Source organism: Ischnura elegans, chromosome X (genome assembly GCF_921293095.1).
Source record: "Ischnura elegans chromosome X, ioIscEleg1.1, whole genome shotgun sequence".
Lineage (NCBI taxonomy): Eukaryota > Metazoa > Arthropoda > Insecta > Odonata > Coenagrionidae > Ischnura > Ischnura elegans.
The window spans coordinates 110,620,994-110,639,925 of NC_060259.1; the positions used below are offsets into that span (position 1 = coordinate 110,620,994).

Consider the following 18,932-nt stretch of genomic DNA (forward strand, 5'->3'; position numbering starts at 1 on the left):
TGTTTAGAGAACATCTACCGGTGAAAAGTCATTACCACATCCGATATAAAAACTAGTGCAAGGCTCTCGAGCTACTGCAACTGGCTATTTCACTCATGGATTTTCAACGAAAGACGAACTTCTGCTCAGAAAAGAGTGCTTTCACCTAGGAAAACAGCACTGTAGAAATGCGTTTGAAACAAAATATTGATTCTCACTGCTGCAAAATGAGTGCATGAAGGTAAAAGATGTCAGTAGAATTCCTCTTCATGATTGTTGAAAGAAATACACTTAACAAAACATAACCGGATTCAAAGAAACTTGAAAAATTATTTCCCATTTATCGATCCTGAAACATCTAGAATGAGATGCTTTCTCACCTGAAGAATTAGATATTAGATTTGGCCAGTGTGGAAATGATTTTTTTCCTCCTATCCTTCTGTTCCTTCCCTTCCCCCACTGCTAGCGCTTCGTCCTTTCAAATAACCATACGTGTCTATGGATGTCTTTTAACGAATCGAATCGGGCAGTTGACCGCTCGGTGCCCATTTCTATGTGGCCCGGCGGTGCGCCGTCTACGGCGTGAAATACAGGCAGTGCTACATTGAGGCCGCTTTCTGACGAAACGACTTTTTGCCGGCCACCGTTCACGTCACGACGCCGTGAAATTCAGGCCGCTTTCAGACGAGACGACTCTTTGCTACGCTGTGGGCCATGCCGTGAACGGCGACCCGGTCCCAGCCAGCGGCCGTATTTAAGTCAACGAAATTGTTACATTAGACCCACACTCAAGGTTTTCCTGCCACAAGTTATCCAATAACGCTGTCTAATGCGTCGCGGTGAGTCACCGGAATTACTGCTCGGCATTGACGCGTACCGGGCACATGAGCTTGTATTTCCGCTCTTCCGCGGCCGTGTTAAATTTCTTTCCGCTCATTTTTAAGTCATAATATCTAATTCTTCAAGTGAGAAAGCGCCTCATTCTAAATATTTCAGGATTGATACATGGGAATCGAAGAGAGAGGCTGTGATAAATTTAACGGCAAATTCTGGCGGAGAAATCACTATGGTGCACGATGTTATGTGGATGGGTTATGTGCGAGACTAAACGAGCCAATTGATCTTGCAATCGTAATGAGATAGAGCAAATGAACGTCGGCAGCGTTAAACAATGAAGACTTAGGCTTTAATAGATTATGACTCATTAGATGTGATTTTTTCGCTAATCCACCTTAAATCGCAAGAAAACGCAAAATTCCGTTTTTATTTACCGATTTCGCATTATTTCGTGTTATTTCGCCTTATTTTGCAATATCGCGTCTCGCGAAATTTACGGATAGCCAATTTGCTGATGACTGAAGTATTCGATACCAACGTCTACTGAAGTATCCGGTGGCATATTTCTTATTTACGAACAGTTGAAGGTGACTTTGGCGTGTAGTACAGCGCTGCAATGCTCCTAGTGGCATCTCACAGAGTTAAACAAGCAAGAATCGTGTGCTACTTGAAACGAGTGCGCGGGCCGGATGAAAGCCCTCCGCGGGCCCCATCCGGCCCGCGGCCTGTATTTTGGAGACCCCTGGTTTAGATCATACAATTTTTTTGAGATTTGTATGTTATAATTTTTTACTTTATGTGGGCTGCTCTACTGTTAGAGCTGCCAAGGACTTGCCCTGTTTCGAAATGCCACCTAAATAAGACTCCCATTGGCACTTGTGTGATTGGACCAAGTATTATGAATGTGGTAACCAGGAAACCATGCTTAATAAGTCAGCGTTCATACAAAAGAATGAAGATGAAAAGTGAGATACATTATTTCCTGGGGAATTAACACCTGATGCTCCAGTGTAGTAAATGCCACTGATACCTGGGCACCATTTATTCCTAAAGCATTTCATATATCCTGCATTCCATACAAAATGAAAATGATACTTTATGTTGGTATGGATTTTATCATATGTTTGACTATAATGTTCTGATAGCTGTAAATCTTGTTGCCCAATTCCATGCTGTTAAGGCTGAAGAATTTTTTAATTTTCAGAGTTGGATTCTTAGAATATTAATTGGAGAGAATATGTATTTTTTTCACATACAGTGCAACCTCGTTAAAATGAGACCCCACGGTGCTCAAATAAACACTCGCTACAGTGAATTGTCGCTTTACCGGATTTACCGGAAGGTGGAGCAAATAATAGCCAATATACCCATTGTGAACAGAACACAGGGACAGGAGTGGTGTGGCAACAGAGAAATTTCTATCCGATAAACGTAAGCATAAATCCAGATGAAAGGCGATGATTTTTTGCATCTCTAAATTTCCTTACATAACAACTAACTATTCAAATAATTTACAAGTGCCGTACTGAATAAAAATCTTGCAAAGCATTGCTTTGTCAATCATTATGCCAATGCACAACCAGCGAAGCCATTTTTCGATGTACTTAGTGAATTTACGTGATCATTCTATTATATTGGTATCTTCCACTGAAAATTCAAAAATAATTGATAAAACTGTATTGCGGTTATTTAATGCGATATTATGCTGATGTCACTTAAGTAAAACAAAAGCAAGCTCCAAGAAGCCGCGACGAATATAACTCACATCGGTAATATTTGCGACAAAGAAATGGAACAGCATACGCATCTTATGGACCCTAAGGCCAAAAAAACTTCCGATTATGAAGTTATTGATTTAGCATTCTCAATAATGACTGAGAAACATGAAAATAGGAATGCAGAATTTTTTTAATTAAATAAACCAAAAGCGCAGCATCAGCTCTTCTCATATGCCATCTGTGGCGGCACCGAATGCAAATGACATGGTGCCATATGAGAGTCAATTGTTCTTTGAGTTCAGCGGCCACCAGGGGATGCTCAGCCACCTGGGTGACAGAAGAGAGTGCCAGTACGATTCTGACCACGGACACGAATAGTTCACCCTTGTGAATAGTACATTGTGATCGTGACTGTTAATTGTAACCGCAACAGAGAATAAATACGTCCATCCGGACGATACAAACTGAGTATCATTGTATCGTACATCCTACACCACCGCTAAGGCACACTACCTACCTCAGAAGCATCTTAGCAAGAAATACCTCATACTGCAAGGGTTTTGTCGGGGAGTAGGTTGTTAAAAGATTTCTGTTTCGTCTATGTTATGTCACGTGAGGAATACTTCTTAGGATACTCAGGATTGGAGCGTTTTCTTCCACGACTTCGGGTTAACACCGCAGGCATCACCAGCAATTATGACGGGAGATAACGCTTTGATGCTTTGAATTAGTATAACCAACCTTCCGAACTCTTGAAGTTCTCGATTCGCAATCTATCCTTAAAATACTCCGTTATAGGCTTTGGCATAAACCCTTTCTGAGAAGTTCCCGTAGATTGAAGTGGGCAAAACCACCCAAACAAAGCTCCTTCTAACTCTTCATGGTCTGCAGCATTCCTTGGGCACTTTTGTTTTTTTTTTTAATTGTGAAGAGTGATTAGCAAGACAAATTAATTACGCCACTCTCATATTACTCTATTATTTTTATTTTCTTGCTTTGACGTGTTAGGCGTTTTTTGGCCATGGTGTCTACCATCAAATGCTTTCTATTCACGCAACTCACGGACGTGCGGGTATGCTACCGACTGCTTTCTGCTGCCCGAGGAGCAAAAGAAGATCAAGCATTCGCGAATATTAATGCCAAAATATTTTCACCGAAATGAACTACTTATTTATCGAACGACAGTTTAGTACATGAATTTGAGACTGAGCACTCCATGTTAACTTCATTTCTAACAAATCGCCAGAAATTACAGAGGTTGGGGACTCTTGGTGAAGGTTTTCCGGTGATGGAAACTCTCGCTATGATGAGTGCCAACATCAAAAGGGCCTCGTAAAAATGAATTTTTTTTAACATGCTAATCAAAGGGTCAATTGAGGGTACCTCGGCTATCTCTTGTAATAGCGGGGGTCTCGCAATAGCCCGTACTCGCTTTAACGAGGTTCCACTGTATTAAGCTTCAGAATGTGTATTGTAGAATATAAAATTGCCTCCTTATATTAAGTTAGGTCTTCAGAATCATTGAAAATATTGTGTTTAGTAACAAAAATCATGAATTTTACTTAGATTCGCAACTGGGAAGAACAATTATTTGTGTATGCTTGCGGTAGAATATATTACAATTAAGAATGTAACCTTGGTAATCAGCTATTTTGGGTAGGTTAATAGGGAAAAAAGTCTGAAAGCAGTCAATGTCTGATTATATATTTATGATCAGAGATATCGAGAGTGATAATGGATGATAGATATATTTCCAATTTCAGAAGTGGCCTACCTTCTTTGCACCATTCGTAAGCTCTGCTCCAATTGAAACCTTTCCATCTTTGCCAAACTACCACCCCTCTGTGTGTCAGTCTTTCATTTGGTGGCCATTCTGTGCCTTAAGATCTATCCACATCTGCCTCTGTCAAATTTCAACTTCCTCTTACCTACCGCCTTGTCAAACACTTTCTTCTACCTCTTCCTCTATTTCCAACTCACCTTCTCCATGTGTAACAAAACCTTGAACACTTTCAGCATCCTCATTCCTTGGCACCATGCAATGCTTCAATCAATATCAGATTCTTAACCAGCCATTTATAATGTACTCCTTTGCCCAAAATATTTTCTTTCTGACATCACCATGTACTACTGTATCTGTCTTGCAGGATAATACTAAAAAGTGAAATAACTCTCCTTGTTTCTGACCATTTGAATCTAAACTGAAATTTATTTGTGTATATTTAGAACAGGGGTTGAGAAACCTTTTCATGCCCATGGGCTGCATCTGGGCATGGCGACAAGGGATGCTATTTCTGTGCAATACTTAATTAAAATGTGTAATGTTGAGGAATTCCTTATTACCATAAGCTCCTGTATAGTTGAAATCGGTAAAATAACAGATTGGCAATAATCATGCTGACCTCAGGTTGCTGACCTCAGGTTGCTGACCTCAGGTTGCTGACCTCAGGTTGCTGACCTCTATTCTAGAGAATCTGCAAAACATCATTTCTTAACAATAGATTTTAATAATTGTCTGTGGATTTTGTTTGACGTTATTTTCAGCAAGTGATTAAATTACAATCTCATTGTATTTGTTCAACACGGTTATAATGTGTGGGTTTGAAACTTGGGCCGTTTTCCAATTTGCAATTATTCACCCTTCGTGCACTTTTCGATTGTCAACTTACGGATGTGGCAACAGCAAGGGTGGATCCAATTGGCGAGGGTGCAAGGGAACGAAGGGTAAATGAGCAAGGGAACGCGGATGCTCCCTCGCTACCTTCCCCTCGTAGGAAGTGGACGTGGAAATGGCGGCAATGGAAAACTCAGAAATCTTGAACTGGAGTTTGAAGTAATTTTGTGTTTATTATGTGAGCTCTTTTGCGTAATATTATATCGGCATTGTGAATTCTTGCTCTTCACATGCAAAAATATAAGTATAAAGGTGAAATTGATTCTTAAATCAACCACCAGATATTCTAACACTACCCTGTGCGTCACATTTTGTTACTGTCAATAGTTTGCATTATTTCTGTTCACACTTTATGGTGCCAGTATAGCATTAGTAAGGGAGCAGGGTGCAAGGGAGAAAGGGATCAAGGGAATGAGTGCACACTACGTGGATTGGAAAACGGCCTTGCTTTGTTGTAGAAAATGAATTTGAAAAATTTTAAGTATATAATTCTGGGCAAATATATAATACATTTTGTGTATGAAATAATACTATGTAGCTCACTTCAATAATAGGATCATATTTTACCTTAAAGTATCTCCGGTGAAGATAGGCCATCATCAAAAACTTATTTATATTGAGTAATGTGGCAATTGGATCATGTGAAATGATGTGTAATCAAGTTGAATGTTATCTTAAAGTTTTGCATGCCTAAATATGATGTTTTGGTGTAACTTTAGAGCTTTGGTTTACATGATGCATGTGCCAATGCATGTAGAATTGTGAGCACATTCACCTTTGAAACATTTTAAATTGTATCATATTTCTTCATCACATTCCACTCAATGACTCCTTGTTCTTATTCTGAGTACTGGTTTATTTCATTCCATCCTTTCAGACCCTGGTGTTCATGAATGGGCTGGCAGTTCCCCTAAAGTTTATTAAAAACCTCTGCCTGAAAATATGATCCAATCAAGTTGAAATTCTCTATGAAGTTTTATAATAATCACTATTTTAAAACTGTGACAACTAGCTACAGACTAATTGAGAAAAAAACCAGTGTTGCCATCCTTCCAATTGCGTAGTTGCTGCTGAGTTGCCAGTTTTTCTTTCCTCATTGGGTTGGATCAGGAATGCCTAGAAAACTTCTGGAATTTTTTAAAAATTTTTCCATTGAATGGAAATTTCTTATGCCTCATCCCTATGGCCTACTCAACAAACATTTTTTAGGGTAACAAAATTGTGTTGGCTCAAGTTCTTGACGTAAGGCCAATTCTCATGAACAACTCAATAAAACCCCGACCCTGTAAGGGTGAATCTGAGGTCAAGGCTTAAATGTGACTTTTGACATTTTTTCTCAAAAAATCTGAAATATAGAAAAACAACATGAAATAAAAAGTAGATAAAATTTTCCATAAATAAGGTCCTTCTTAATTTTTCTGTTGTTGTAGTTTACGAGTTTCAGAGGATGTAAAAAACCGAAAATGTACAGAGGATATAAAATGCAACGAAATAAGATTTTTTGAAAAATCTTATTTCGTTGTTATTACATCAATGTTTAAAGTAGAGATGTGCGAATAGTATCTGCAAATACTCGAATACCTCGAATACTAGAAAGTATTCGATATTCGAGGTCTCGAATAATTATGCTAAAGGTACGCTCTTAAATACTTCGAATACTTTGAATTTCGCGCCAAACACTGTCGCACACTGTCGTTGGTAGTTGACTCGGAAAATTGTGAAGAACTCAGAATTTAGTGCATGCAGCGCCGTCATAGGCAAGTTGACGAACTACATCAAATTGGTGGATTAGAGCGGTGAAAAGAGTTCTACGTGGGGAACCGAAAATGATTGGGTGAAAAAATCTGAAAATCCCCAGTTTCCCCCACCAGGAGAGCCTCAGTGCTGTGGGATAGTAACTACGTAGCACAGTTCCCAAAATCCGCTACCCCCTCCATCCATCAGCCCTCGGCCCCTCCTCCAATGCTTTCCTCCTCTCCAAAATCAAACAAAAGGCCACAGCTCGCGCGTATTACGAAGACCATAAATCAAAAGCTTCAAAAGAAAATATCTAGTTACATGAAAATAATAGAACTGTGTTTCACCCTGCCCTCTTTCTCACCCACTGACCTTTTTCTGCCTACCTGCTTCAAAGTTCCCCATTTCTGGAGGTCAACTGCTGCATGAGTACCGTGGGATAGTTACATTAGTGCATTTCCCAAGATCCGCTATCCCCCTCCATTCAGCACTAGCCCCCCTCTCTGAGGCTTTCTTCTTCTCTGAAATGAAAAAACGTCCCAGCTCGCGCAGGGATCATTTTATGAAGACCTTAGCTTGGAAAAAAATATCAAGTTACACGATAACAATAGAAACGTGTTTTGCGCCCCCCCCTTTTCTCACCCACTGACCTTTTTCAGCCTACCTGCTTCAAAGTTCCCAGTTTCTGGAGGTCAACTGCTACATGAATCACCTATTAGCCCAAAAGGTGTCAAACAATGACTTTCGGTAATTGATATTACACCTTTATTGGATTGAAATATTAGTAATGTGCGTGTAATTTAAAAAAAAGAATAAGACCAAACGCGACACATTTCTGACTTTATTTAAGCATTTAACGCGAGGAAATAAATGTCAAAGTACAATGGAGACTTGGCATTCTGGCGAGACTCGATATGAGCAGCAGAGCTTCTCCGAAGTTGATGCGGTATTTTTTTCCGAAAACATCTCAAGTTACAATTTATGAGTTGTGCTACAAATCTCTATTGTCACAGTCTCAGACGAAGGGATATTTTCTCAGGATATTTGGTTTCTCCCTGCTAGCAATTCGAACTCATCTTCTTATCTCGTAAGAACTTCCAAAGATGGACTGAAAATAATTGAAGAAGAAGAAAATCCGGTGGAGAAGCGCGTGTATTTTGCAAAACGCCTCAGATTGTCCACTAGCACTTGAAAGTAGGAGTGGGGGTAAAGCGAGCTACCTGTTGAAAATAAGAAGTTTGATGAAGCCGAGTATCAGATGGGCGTGCCGCTGAAATGGCATTTGGTAGATAAGAATGTATACATCAGACAGAAATCTATCGTAGCAGTGTAAATGCCGAGATGGCATGCAATTATTTTTCACGAGGTGGTGTGTCCCCCTAGAATATTTGAAAGAGATGTTATTTGAATCAACTAAATGCCCAATTGTTTCCATAAAATTAAAATATTCCATTAATCAGCTAAATTCCTGTTCGAATCCTTTGAAGGAAATCCAAATTACTCCCCAAAATCTTGTGTTTCCTGCTGCATAGGCAACCGAGTCAAACATCCCCGCATTCATCGTTTAGTATTCAAGGTATTCGAGGTATTCGAATATTCGAGCAATGATTTAATATTCGAATTCGATATTCGAGTTCGAGAAATCTGCCATTCGACCCATCTCCAGTTTAAAGTGAAACGGCCGTATTCATAGATTTCCGCTAAAACACGCTAGTAGGGCGACTAACTTAGTCGGCTACTAAGACCTTTTAGTCGCCTACTAAGATATGGTATTCATGGATTGTATTACGTGAGCTACTAAGAGCTACTAACTTAGTATGCTACTAGCCAGCTCGGCAGCCGATACTCGGTAGCGATTTGGGTTCAACCCGCTAGGCTACGCTTGACAACACTGCATCTGACTCCTCCGCGGCGCGGAAAATTCGTATCACTATCAAACAAAAGAAATTGATTCAGCAAAGTGCATTGAAATTTTTACTTCATAATGGATAATTCGATGTGATATCGCATCTCAGACATATTTTTTTATTGCTGTACACAAAAATTATGCAATACCTTTGGGAAAGGGTAGATTTATGAGTAATACCGAAGCATTTGTATGTTTCAGATGCAGTTATTGCTTTACAAACGGCCGTATATTTATTGATCATATAAATTGCGTATTGCTTGCACTTCCGATATTTGTTTCCATTAGTGAATGCGTGATTAGTATGGAAATACATAACTAGCAACGTCAGTATTATACATATCTGTATTCGGAAAGCAAAAATACACCTCAATGTCGGAGTAGAAACGAAAACTTTTGCAATGCAGAAATGAAACGTTAAGAAAATAACGTTGAGATAAATGTGTGAATGACACACATTTATTACGTTACAAACACCTACGTGCGAGCAATTAGTAACATATGTTTGCAACTCCTAAAGTGTTAGTCAAGGAAACAACAATCTGCTTCGCTACATTTAAATATTTCAAATATTGACAGCGTGTGGAAATATACGGCATATAGTTTACTAGAGGTGGTTAATGTAAAAAACAAAGCATAATTAACGTAACTTGTTTTACTTATTTATTGCTGATCATATCACAAATAGGACTACAACGCACACAACATTTCACTTCACATTTCACGAGCTGTCTTTATGACACTTATAATCCGTACATTCTGAATCAACTGGTTCAATGAAAAGCTTGACTCACACTTAATTTAAAACACTTTAACGTGACTCTAGTAAACAATGATAATCAGTTTTCCAATCACTCTGCACACACCAAAAGAAATAGCACTCGTTGACTTTCGAAAGAATTCTTCATATCTCACTTCCCACTCATCACTAATGATTTAGAATCAGTTGATGTTATTTCACATTAACATTACGTGGACAATGAAATAAATATGCTGAAACAAATTTTTAAACCAGAAATTGTAACATCAACATACTTCCAATCTCACTCTCCACTATCACTCGTACCGTAACCAAAACAAAAACAACAGCGCAACGAAATACGCGAAATGTAAATACTGCCGAAAGCTCACGATAAAGTGACTAGAATAAGTAATATAATCAAACACAAATTATAAGCGTACAAACGAATGAAAATTTATAAGCGTTTCCTGATTCCCTAAAGAACAACTGCTTCAAATATAAAACATATCCCCTTCGCAACAGCTAGTAGATACCTTTGATCGAAATGGTTAAACCAGTATGAAAGAAATAAATCATTTTGTCGAAGCTCATACACTCACAAATCACTTCACTTGTCGCTTCACTCTTTACTTCATCGTCTATATGCAATCAATTCACTTAGGGGCGCACTGAATGTACAAATTGTGTTCACTTACACTAGAGGCACAAGTTCACTGCAAGTCGTAGCTTCCTCGCAGCTACGAAAAACTTTCAATTCCTGTCAACAATTACACTACATACATTGCCTGCCTTGCTTAAAGAATGGATTCTCGTATTCCATTTTGGCACAAATGCATAAAAACTCTATAACAGTATACAAATAAAACCGGAGTTCGATCATCCACAACGGTCCGCCATATTTAGTAGCTCCCTTAAACAAGGCCGGAGGGCGACTAAGAACCAGCTACTAAGATAGTAGCATACTAGGCTTAGTAGCCCTTACTAACGATCTATGAATACCATTTTGCTAGTATGCTACTACTTAGAACGCTACTTAGGCGTTAGTAGCTTACTAAGGAAACTATGAATACGGCCGAAAGAAACTTAGAATTTACAAAAAAATTTCATAAGTTCATGATAGAGCTCCCACTGAATAAAAATTTGGGGGATCCCTGTTTGATTCCGGGTGAGGGCAAATTATTTCTCCTCTTTTGAAATTTCTTACTTCGTGTGCACTTACGGGTGAACCAATAAAGGTTTACCTCTGGTTATTCCATCCTGTTTCCCTATAGTTATTCTTCATCAAACATCACAGTGTTCTGAGCTTGGCTGTAGAGTTGGATCTTAGATTACTCCTGTTAGAAATAAGCTTTGGTGAAGGCTATTCAGGCTCTTTGCCAGTTAGGAATGTCGGCAGATGCTTTCCGTTGCTACTCATCATTCATTCTGAAGGCTATTTTGAACTTCCTATTTGTTGATATGAAGGTGCTGTGTATGTCACGTAGGATAGGTTGAACCCCATTGTTTTGCAGGGAGGCCATTGATCAGCGAAGGGTTAGCTCTTGCATTCTGGTTTCTTTCAAACACTTTACTGCATAGAATGGAGAGTGATATTTTAGATTTAAGAGTTTCAAGATTTTGGATTTAGGTGCATGATCAGCATATTTTTTTGTTGGCAGACTTGTCAGTAAGCTGCAGATTCACTGGCACATTTGGCTGTGCAGTGTGGGTGGAAAAAACTCTAGCCCACTGATTTCACTATGCATCATTTCTAGGGACATGCAAAAGTCGCAAATGCGATAACGCGAATTTTAACGCGAATTCCGGGATTTTCCCGCGAAATACGCGATTTCCGGGGTTTTCCCGCGAATACGCGAATTTCGTGTTAATTGCGATTTTCTCCAATTCATGGGCGTTTTTCACTAACTCAGACGCGATTTTCACCATTATTTTCTTCTGCTCATGCTCCTCCCACGAAATTATTTTTCGAGACGTACATTTAAGCCGTAATTTTTTCACTGCATTGGCCGCTTTCCGACGCGACGAATTTCCATGGGCCGCCGTTCACGGCACAGCGCCGTAAGATGTCTCGTTTGAAAGTGGCCTGAATTTCACGGAACCGTGCCGTGAACGGCGGCCGGCGAAAAGTCGTCGCGTTTGAAAGTAGCCTCAAGGTAGCACGATGTGTATTTCACGGCATAAACCGCGCACCGCCGGGCCGGATTGAGCCTTGACTTGCTGACCGTCAACAACGCCATGCCGTCAACGGCGCGATTCGACTCGCTTGAAGACATGCATTGAGACCAATGGTTATTTGAAAGCACAGTGCCGTGCCGTTGACGACGGCCGGAGCAAAGCAAAAGTCTGAAAGCGGCAAAAAGTGGCTGTGCGCCGTCTATTCCGTGAAATACACACGGAGCTACATTGTGGCAGCTTTGTGCCAAAACGACTTATCGCCGGCCGCCGTTCCCTGCACAGCGCCGTAAAATTCAGGCCACTTTCCGACAAGACGACTCTCTGGAATTTACGGCGCTGTGGCGGGAACGGCGGCCCGCGGAAATTAGTCGCGTCTGTGAGCGGCCAATGCCGTGAAAAAATTACGGCTTAAATTTACGCATCGAAAAACAATTTCATGCAGAGCAGAAGGAAAAAACGATGAAATTCGCGTCTGAGTTGTTGAAAATCGCCCATGAATTGGAGAAAATTCATGGTTTCCACAAAGAAACACCCTCGAGGAAATAAGGCGACTTGTTTGTCCGGATGATGTCTAAACCGAATTCACGATGTCTACAAAGTAGCAAAAATGCCATGGAATCTGATGGTTGACTTAATAAAATTACTGGAGGGTTCAAACTATCCAAATACTCACATTCTATAAAGAGTTAACCCTTTCGCTACTGATGACGAAAATATGCGGCAGGACGTTTCTTGACCCGGGAGACGAAAGGCGAAAATTTTCGTCTGAGATTTTCCTACGCAGGCCTAATGCCGAAAATACGTTTCCTTGCTCTCCTCCTTTTATGACATTCGTGGGTTCGCAAAATCTTAGTTTCGGGACCCAACACAGGCCAACACCATGGACTGGCAAAATCTGTAACTTCCGAAATCCGGAAGCATGAACCTAGACCCTCGTCTCTTATTACCCCTCTTTGTGGCAAGGGACCGCAGTCATACAATTGTTCATTCAGTTAGTTTGCGAAATAAATATATGGTTCTTTCTCAAAAAATATAAACGAAGAATTGAATTCTTTGTCTTTTGGCAGCGTTTACAAATTTTTAAACGAAATTCTACCATAAATATTAACTTATATCTCGATTTCAGTATAAAATCAACATGGAAATTGTTAAGGCATTAAATTCGTTAATGCTGACGGTAGAGCTTCATTCAAAATTTTAAAATTCTCAGAATAAATCGAGGAATTCAATTGAAAGTCTGCAATTTACGTGCAAGCAACAATCATCCATATAGCTATCCACATAAACAAAGCATGAGTTGACAGCGAACCAATGCTGCTGGTAGGGTTGTAAACCACTAAAGGAGGGAGACCAACTACCCTCAGAGTCCAAGATAATGCAAAATGCCCACTAGGAAGGATCAGAAAAGGTTGGTGTTGAGAGTGCTTGATTATCTGCAAGACCTTTCTTAACAGATGTCCAACATAAATGCTCCATACAGAGGGGACCGAAGAGTCTCATGGAGTGCAGTCCCGCATTCATGTTAAGGAGAGTACTCCACCATTTAGAAAGAGTTAAGGAAGTTAAAAATGAGCCTCGAGAAAATTCATAAAGAGTACTTTTTTATAGATAAAACCACTTATTACATCTGCAAAACATGAAAACCTCTAAAGCAGCTGCTGTAAAGTCAATACCTATGCAGATGGCTGAAAAAGCGTCAACCAAACTTAGTTCTCGTATGGTAGAAGACCTAAGCAGAAAAATAGGTATTTGAAAAGATCTCAGTTTTTGATCCCCAAGAAGTTCCGTCTACAGACATGAACCCTGACTTAAAAACAAAAAATTCTTGGCCTGGAATCAATGGAGACAGAGAAGTTGATGTTGGGGTTGGGAGAATTACAGAAACTACTACAAAAGCAAAATTCCCGCGGTTCAGTGGATGTAATTAAAGCAATCCAGGAGCTCAAATGTCTGAGACATCGTTTGCATCTAAGTGCCTTTAAGCAATTTGGATCCCTTCTGCAAACATGGACTGAGAAAGATTTCTTTCCTGCTATAGCACTGTGTTAACAGATCAGACAGAACAGAACATCATCAACAGAAGAGAACAAATGTAAAAGATGACAACTTGATCACAATAGCAATACATATTTCATTTGAAATTACAGACATTTAAAAGTAATTTCTCTCTATGTAAGCTAGATATATGTATACGCGAAGGATAAATATGTAAAATAGGTTAATTCAGTCAATACTCCATGTACATTATTGCTTTAATTATTCCCGATCAATAATATCCTAAATTTAGGGCAATGGGTGGGCCACTGGAAGGATGGCTCTCAATCAACATAAATTACTTTGCAGTTAAAATAACACCGATTTCAGGGCAAAATAACATCGCTTTTGTAGAAAAATAACACCACTTTTGGCTATAAAATAACCCCACCTTTTGCATGTCCCTAATCATTTCCATAAAATTTGCCCTTTCTCCTTCATGTCAATTAGTTACTTGAGAGTTACAGATATCTCATTTTTCTCTTCAACATGGTAACTGTGTCATTATGGCATGTGTTCCTGAACAAGGTCACTTTGAGAATTACTGTGAAATCCTGTTCTCACCCACCAAATTACAAAGATGAATGTAGGACTACCCTAACTTCTGTTCTGTTGATTTTACTTTGCCTAGAAAATCACAGTAAGCCCATTGGTTTTCACTGTGAAAAACTGTCACTGATTTAGCTGTCAGGGAGCAGTATCTCTTAATGCAGTATCTCCTTCAAAAGCTGCACACTTATTTTTGTGAATGAATATTTGACATGGAGATATTGATATCTCAAGAAGCAAGAAAATGGTTAAAATTATCCCTCAGAGCTCTGCCTGCCATCTGCCTCACTTTCTGATCAAATGAAGACAAAATTGATACCATTGAGATACTGTTCAGTAGATCCTGCAACTAACCACGACCCTCCTGTAAATAAGACAGACAGGAAGAATTTGTTTATCGCCATTTTTCAGTTCCCTGATGCACTCCCTCTTTGGAAGAAGTAAATGGTTTCATATCATTGCTGATGCTCTGTAGAATCATCGTACATGGAGTAAGGATAGTGGCAAAGTAGAGCTGCTACTGTCCAACATAGATCAGGGAAGCAGGATGACTTTCAAACCTATTGTTACCCGTAAACAACAATCACAGCTAGAGAGCCCAGAACCGTGCATTCATCATGAGCATTGCCCCTAAAACCTATGAAAAAATTCAAAATTCTGAGGTATTATCTCTAAGTTCCCCACTTTTATAGTATTTTCGTTTGATCTTGCAGGTTGGAGGATCAATTGAAATGTTTATTTATTTTTCTCTTAATACTGTCTAATTATTTAAATAGGTAATTCTTATCAGAACACTTTTTAACTAAGTAAAATTCTAGTGTAGTTCATGATAATAGATGGTGGCAGAACTCATGATAGTAAAATCAGAGGCTGTTGGTGACACATGTATACAATTAAGGCATTGGTTTAGGGTGGTATGGTTGGTTTTTCAGTTATTTGGTCGAGCGTGACTGTTTCTGTTGATCTCTATTTTTTGTATTTTTTTCTTCAGTAGGTGCTTCTCTTTTGTTGATTTAATCATGTTTAGTCACTCAGCTTCTAATGCAAACATGTTTTTTAAGTGATTATTTTGGCTTTGGCGACTGATGATGTAATCTTTTCTTCAACAGGAATTGGAGGCAGAAAGGCAAGCTAAGAAAAAGATAGAGAAAGACTATAAAAAAGCATTAGATTTAATGGAAGAAGAAAGAGTCAGAATGAAGCACATAGTACTACTTCTTTTAGCTGAAAGAAAGAAAATTATTACAAAGTATATAGAAGAAAGTAAGCGGTCAGAAGATCTTGCACAAGTAAGAATTATAATTGAGTATGGTTTTGTTGTTTCATTAAATTTTGCATGAATTGTTTTGAAATGTATTCAATTTTTTAAAGATTTTATCCGAAGAAAAAGGTCGTGTGGATACAATGGCGGAGGGTCTGGAAGAGGAGAGCAAAAAGTCTCTGCAGATGGAAGCGGAGCTGGAGAAGCACCTGGCTCAGTTTGACACAGAGAGGCAGCAGCTGAAAGCAGCTGTTTTCAAGGAAGAAAAAAGGTATCAGTGCCTCCATGGAGGAATTGTCAAATTTGGTTGGCATCTATCTTGCTGTTAATGCTATCGGAGGCATTTTATATTAGCTGTTACATATTTATGGTTTGTTCGATCTATTTTTTATGATCCATGTAATTTGGGTTATTTTCCCAGGACAGAAAATAATAAAAAATAAGTACACCCATGCCTCATATAGTGCAAGGGATGCGTTCTTTGGGGTCTTGGCACTATACGAATTTGCATTATACGAGAGCGTTTTAACCTTGGAAAGATAGGGATGTGTTCCTGGTAGCATAAGTGCTGGGTATCGAATTTCCTCTAAACCATATACAGTCAAACCTCTTTATAACGAAATTCTAGGGACCAAGAAAAAATTTTGTTGTATAGAGGTTTTTGTTGTACAGAGGTATCCCTTTTACAGAAGTTATGACCCATTTTAATGTACTGAAAAGCTTTTTAGCAAATAAAGGACTGATATCTATTCATAAATTCACTTAAATAAGATATGTTACCCACATAAATATGGTAAATTTTCTCAAATTTATTTTAAAAATGTAAAACTTTGATATGACCTCATTGGCAAAGCAAGAACTTAAAGCCAATCACTAATTGAACTCAATCATACAAAGATTTGATAGGAGCACATTTAGGGACAAGTGTAATTGATATTTTTAATTATTTGTGGCGTTAACAAATAACTTCCTTTATTTCACTCACAAAATTGAAGAATTCTTTGTAAATAATAATATGTTACCACTTCAGGTTACTTTGAAATTCAAGAAGATATATCCCAGTCTTCCTGTTAACAGCCAGTTAAGAGCATTATTAAATATTAAAGATAATATCACAATATGTGGGCATTCCATGGAATTTATGGAATTTGTAAAACTAAAGAAAGCTTTAAAACAAGTAACTCAAATGCTCTTTAGCAGACACAAGACTGTGCAAACAAAAGGATAGTAATTAACAAACAGCAAATTGACTTTTTGCATATAAATAATAACATATCCCACTATCAACATAAATAGAACTTAATAGAATTTAGATGGCTGATGCTCTCAAAATTAAAATAAAACTTATTTAAAGAAATCTGGTAATTTTTTCTGAATGGTTCGCTTTCCTTCCAAGGACCATCTCACACAAACATGCCGCAGTTGATCGAGAGAGACTAAATGCTCAACAGGTATATCTCTCTGGGGAAAAAATTTCTGCAGGGCTTCAATGTATGCAAGGGCCTCATTTGTAGTAATTTCTCTCAGGGTTACCTTCATCCTCATCACTCTCAGATGAATCGTTTTCCATAACTTCCTGTAAAATATCCTCATCTGTTACTTCAGGGAATACTGGTACGTCTTCATCAGCAGATACAAAATATTGTGGCGAGTGCGAAACTTTTCAAGCCAGCATGAATGTGATGCGCAAAATCCGTCTTCACCTAAAGTCACGGCCAATTGCTTGGCTTTCTGGCAAATTAGAGGTCCAGTGACAGGGATATTCAAACTTCGTATTAGTAAAAACCATTTAAATGTTGCTTCATCAACCTTGTCATAAGTTGCGGCCCATAATCGCTTCCTCGTGGGATTCACAGCGTTGTACATGGTGCTTATTTCTATTTTGTTTCTCTTTTTTAAAATTGTTGTCAATGAAGACGGCGATATGTCGTACTTCTTGGCCACGTCCAATTTCTTCATTCCTGTGTCAACGTCTTTTAAAATGGCAATTTTCTGCGTGAATTGCTTTCTTTTTGGTGGCATTCTGTGAAGTCCCTACGAGTTGGAGAAAGATTTGATAAAGATCCCCAAAATTAACCATAAAACACATTCTGATGGACTTCTAATGGTACCTTTTAACTTTTCGTTCACTACTATGAAGATTCTGAGACTTGACAATATATTTAACGTCACTTTTAAAAGAGTTATTGCTCCCGAGGACTTTCATCTGCTAACTCGGCGTGTGAAACTTCGCAGAAATAGCCAATATCGTCAGTAATCGATAGGTCGATAGTTTCAGTCGATACCTATGTAATCGATCCACTGCTGACGGCCGTCATGTGAAAACGAAATGCAGACGATGCTAAAATGAAAAATATAGGTAATAGTGCTTTGTTAGCGACAATGATCAATCAACACAACCTTTAACACTAGAACTACCGATGGAGTCATTTTGACTCCTCGCCATTTTTATTTCTCTACACTAACTAAAATATTCTGAATTCCGGCATGAAATTCCGTGACTTTTATTCATTTTTGACACAAAATAAGGTTTTGCGATTAAAAAAGTTCTAGAAATTAAAATATGTAGTACACGTTTTACAAAATTTACCTTTGACTACCAAAGGGAGTCATTTTGACTCTCTAATGTATTTTGCTTGTCTTTTCACCAACTTATTGCGCTTTTTGGCCAATATTTGCGAGACTTTGAAGGCATTTCTTATATTGCGGGTCCGTTTTTGGAACTACAAACCATGTGAATGTCCTGATATTACTGATATCTTGCGATAAAGTGGTGAATATGAAATTCATATTAAGTATTTTCAAATTCATGTGTTTAGAATCCGTCGATTCTGCCCCTCCTCCCTTACCTCTCCCCCCCTTCTCGCCGCCTGTCAGACTCGCTGCAGCGCAATGCTGTGTATTGCACTGTAGCACTTTTATTTCAGCTTTGACTGCGTGGAAGTTGATTTTCAAACCTGAAAAAGTACCTTTGTATCCTTCCATTGATATACTGATGAACCAGGAAAATAAATCAGTAGAATGAAATAAAGTTACTGTCCTGGCATGCTCGGCTCTGACACCGCTGGCTGCCGCTTGCCACATAGGAAAACCGTTCGCTATCCTTTGCATTAGTGAATCCAGTGAACTCTCGAGTGGACAGTAAAACTCCTGTGAAGTAAGGCTTTTATTTTTCCCGACTGGCAGAATGGCTAGAAGAAGTAGGCTAAAGCGTGAAGAAGTCTTTCTATGTTGCATTCTGTACCGAAAGGTGAATTGGAATGTGAAACGGTAGATTATTTCGACTCTGACGAAGGCGAAGATTTTATTCCTCAAAACGT

General features: G+C 38.8%; 1 protein-coding gene across 4 annotated transcripts in view; it reads left to right on the forward strand.

Moving 5' to 3' along the window:
• The window catches only part of LOC124171717 (CTTNBP2 N-terminal-like protein), a 156,892-nt gene that overhangs the window by 46,351 nt on the left and 91,609 nt on the right, over positions 1-18,932 (forward strand). For all 4 annotated transcript variants that reach the window (XM_046550987.1, XM_046550988.1, XM_046550989.1 and 1 more), the window contains 2 exons: positions 15,461-15,640; positions 15,723-15,883. In XM_046550987.1, the coding sequence (XP_046406943.1) occupies positions 15,461-15,640; positions 15,723-15,883 (341 nt within the window). The remainder of the gene's footprint in view (positions 1-15,460; positions 15,641-15,722; positions 15,884-18,932) is intronic.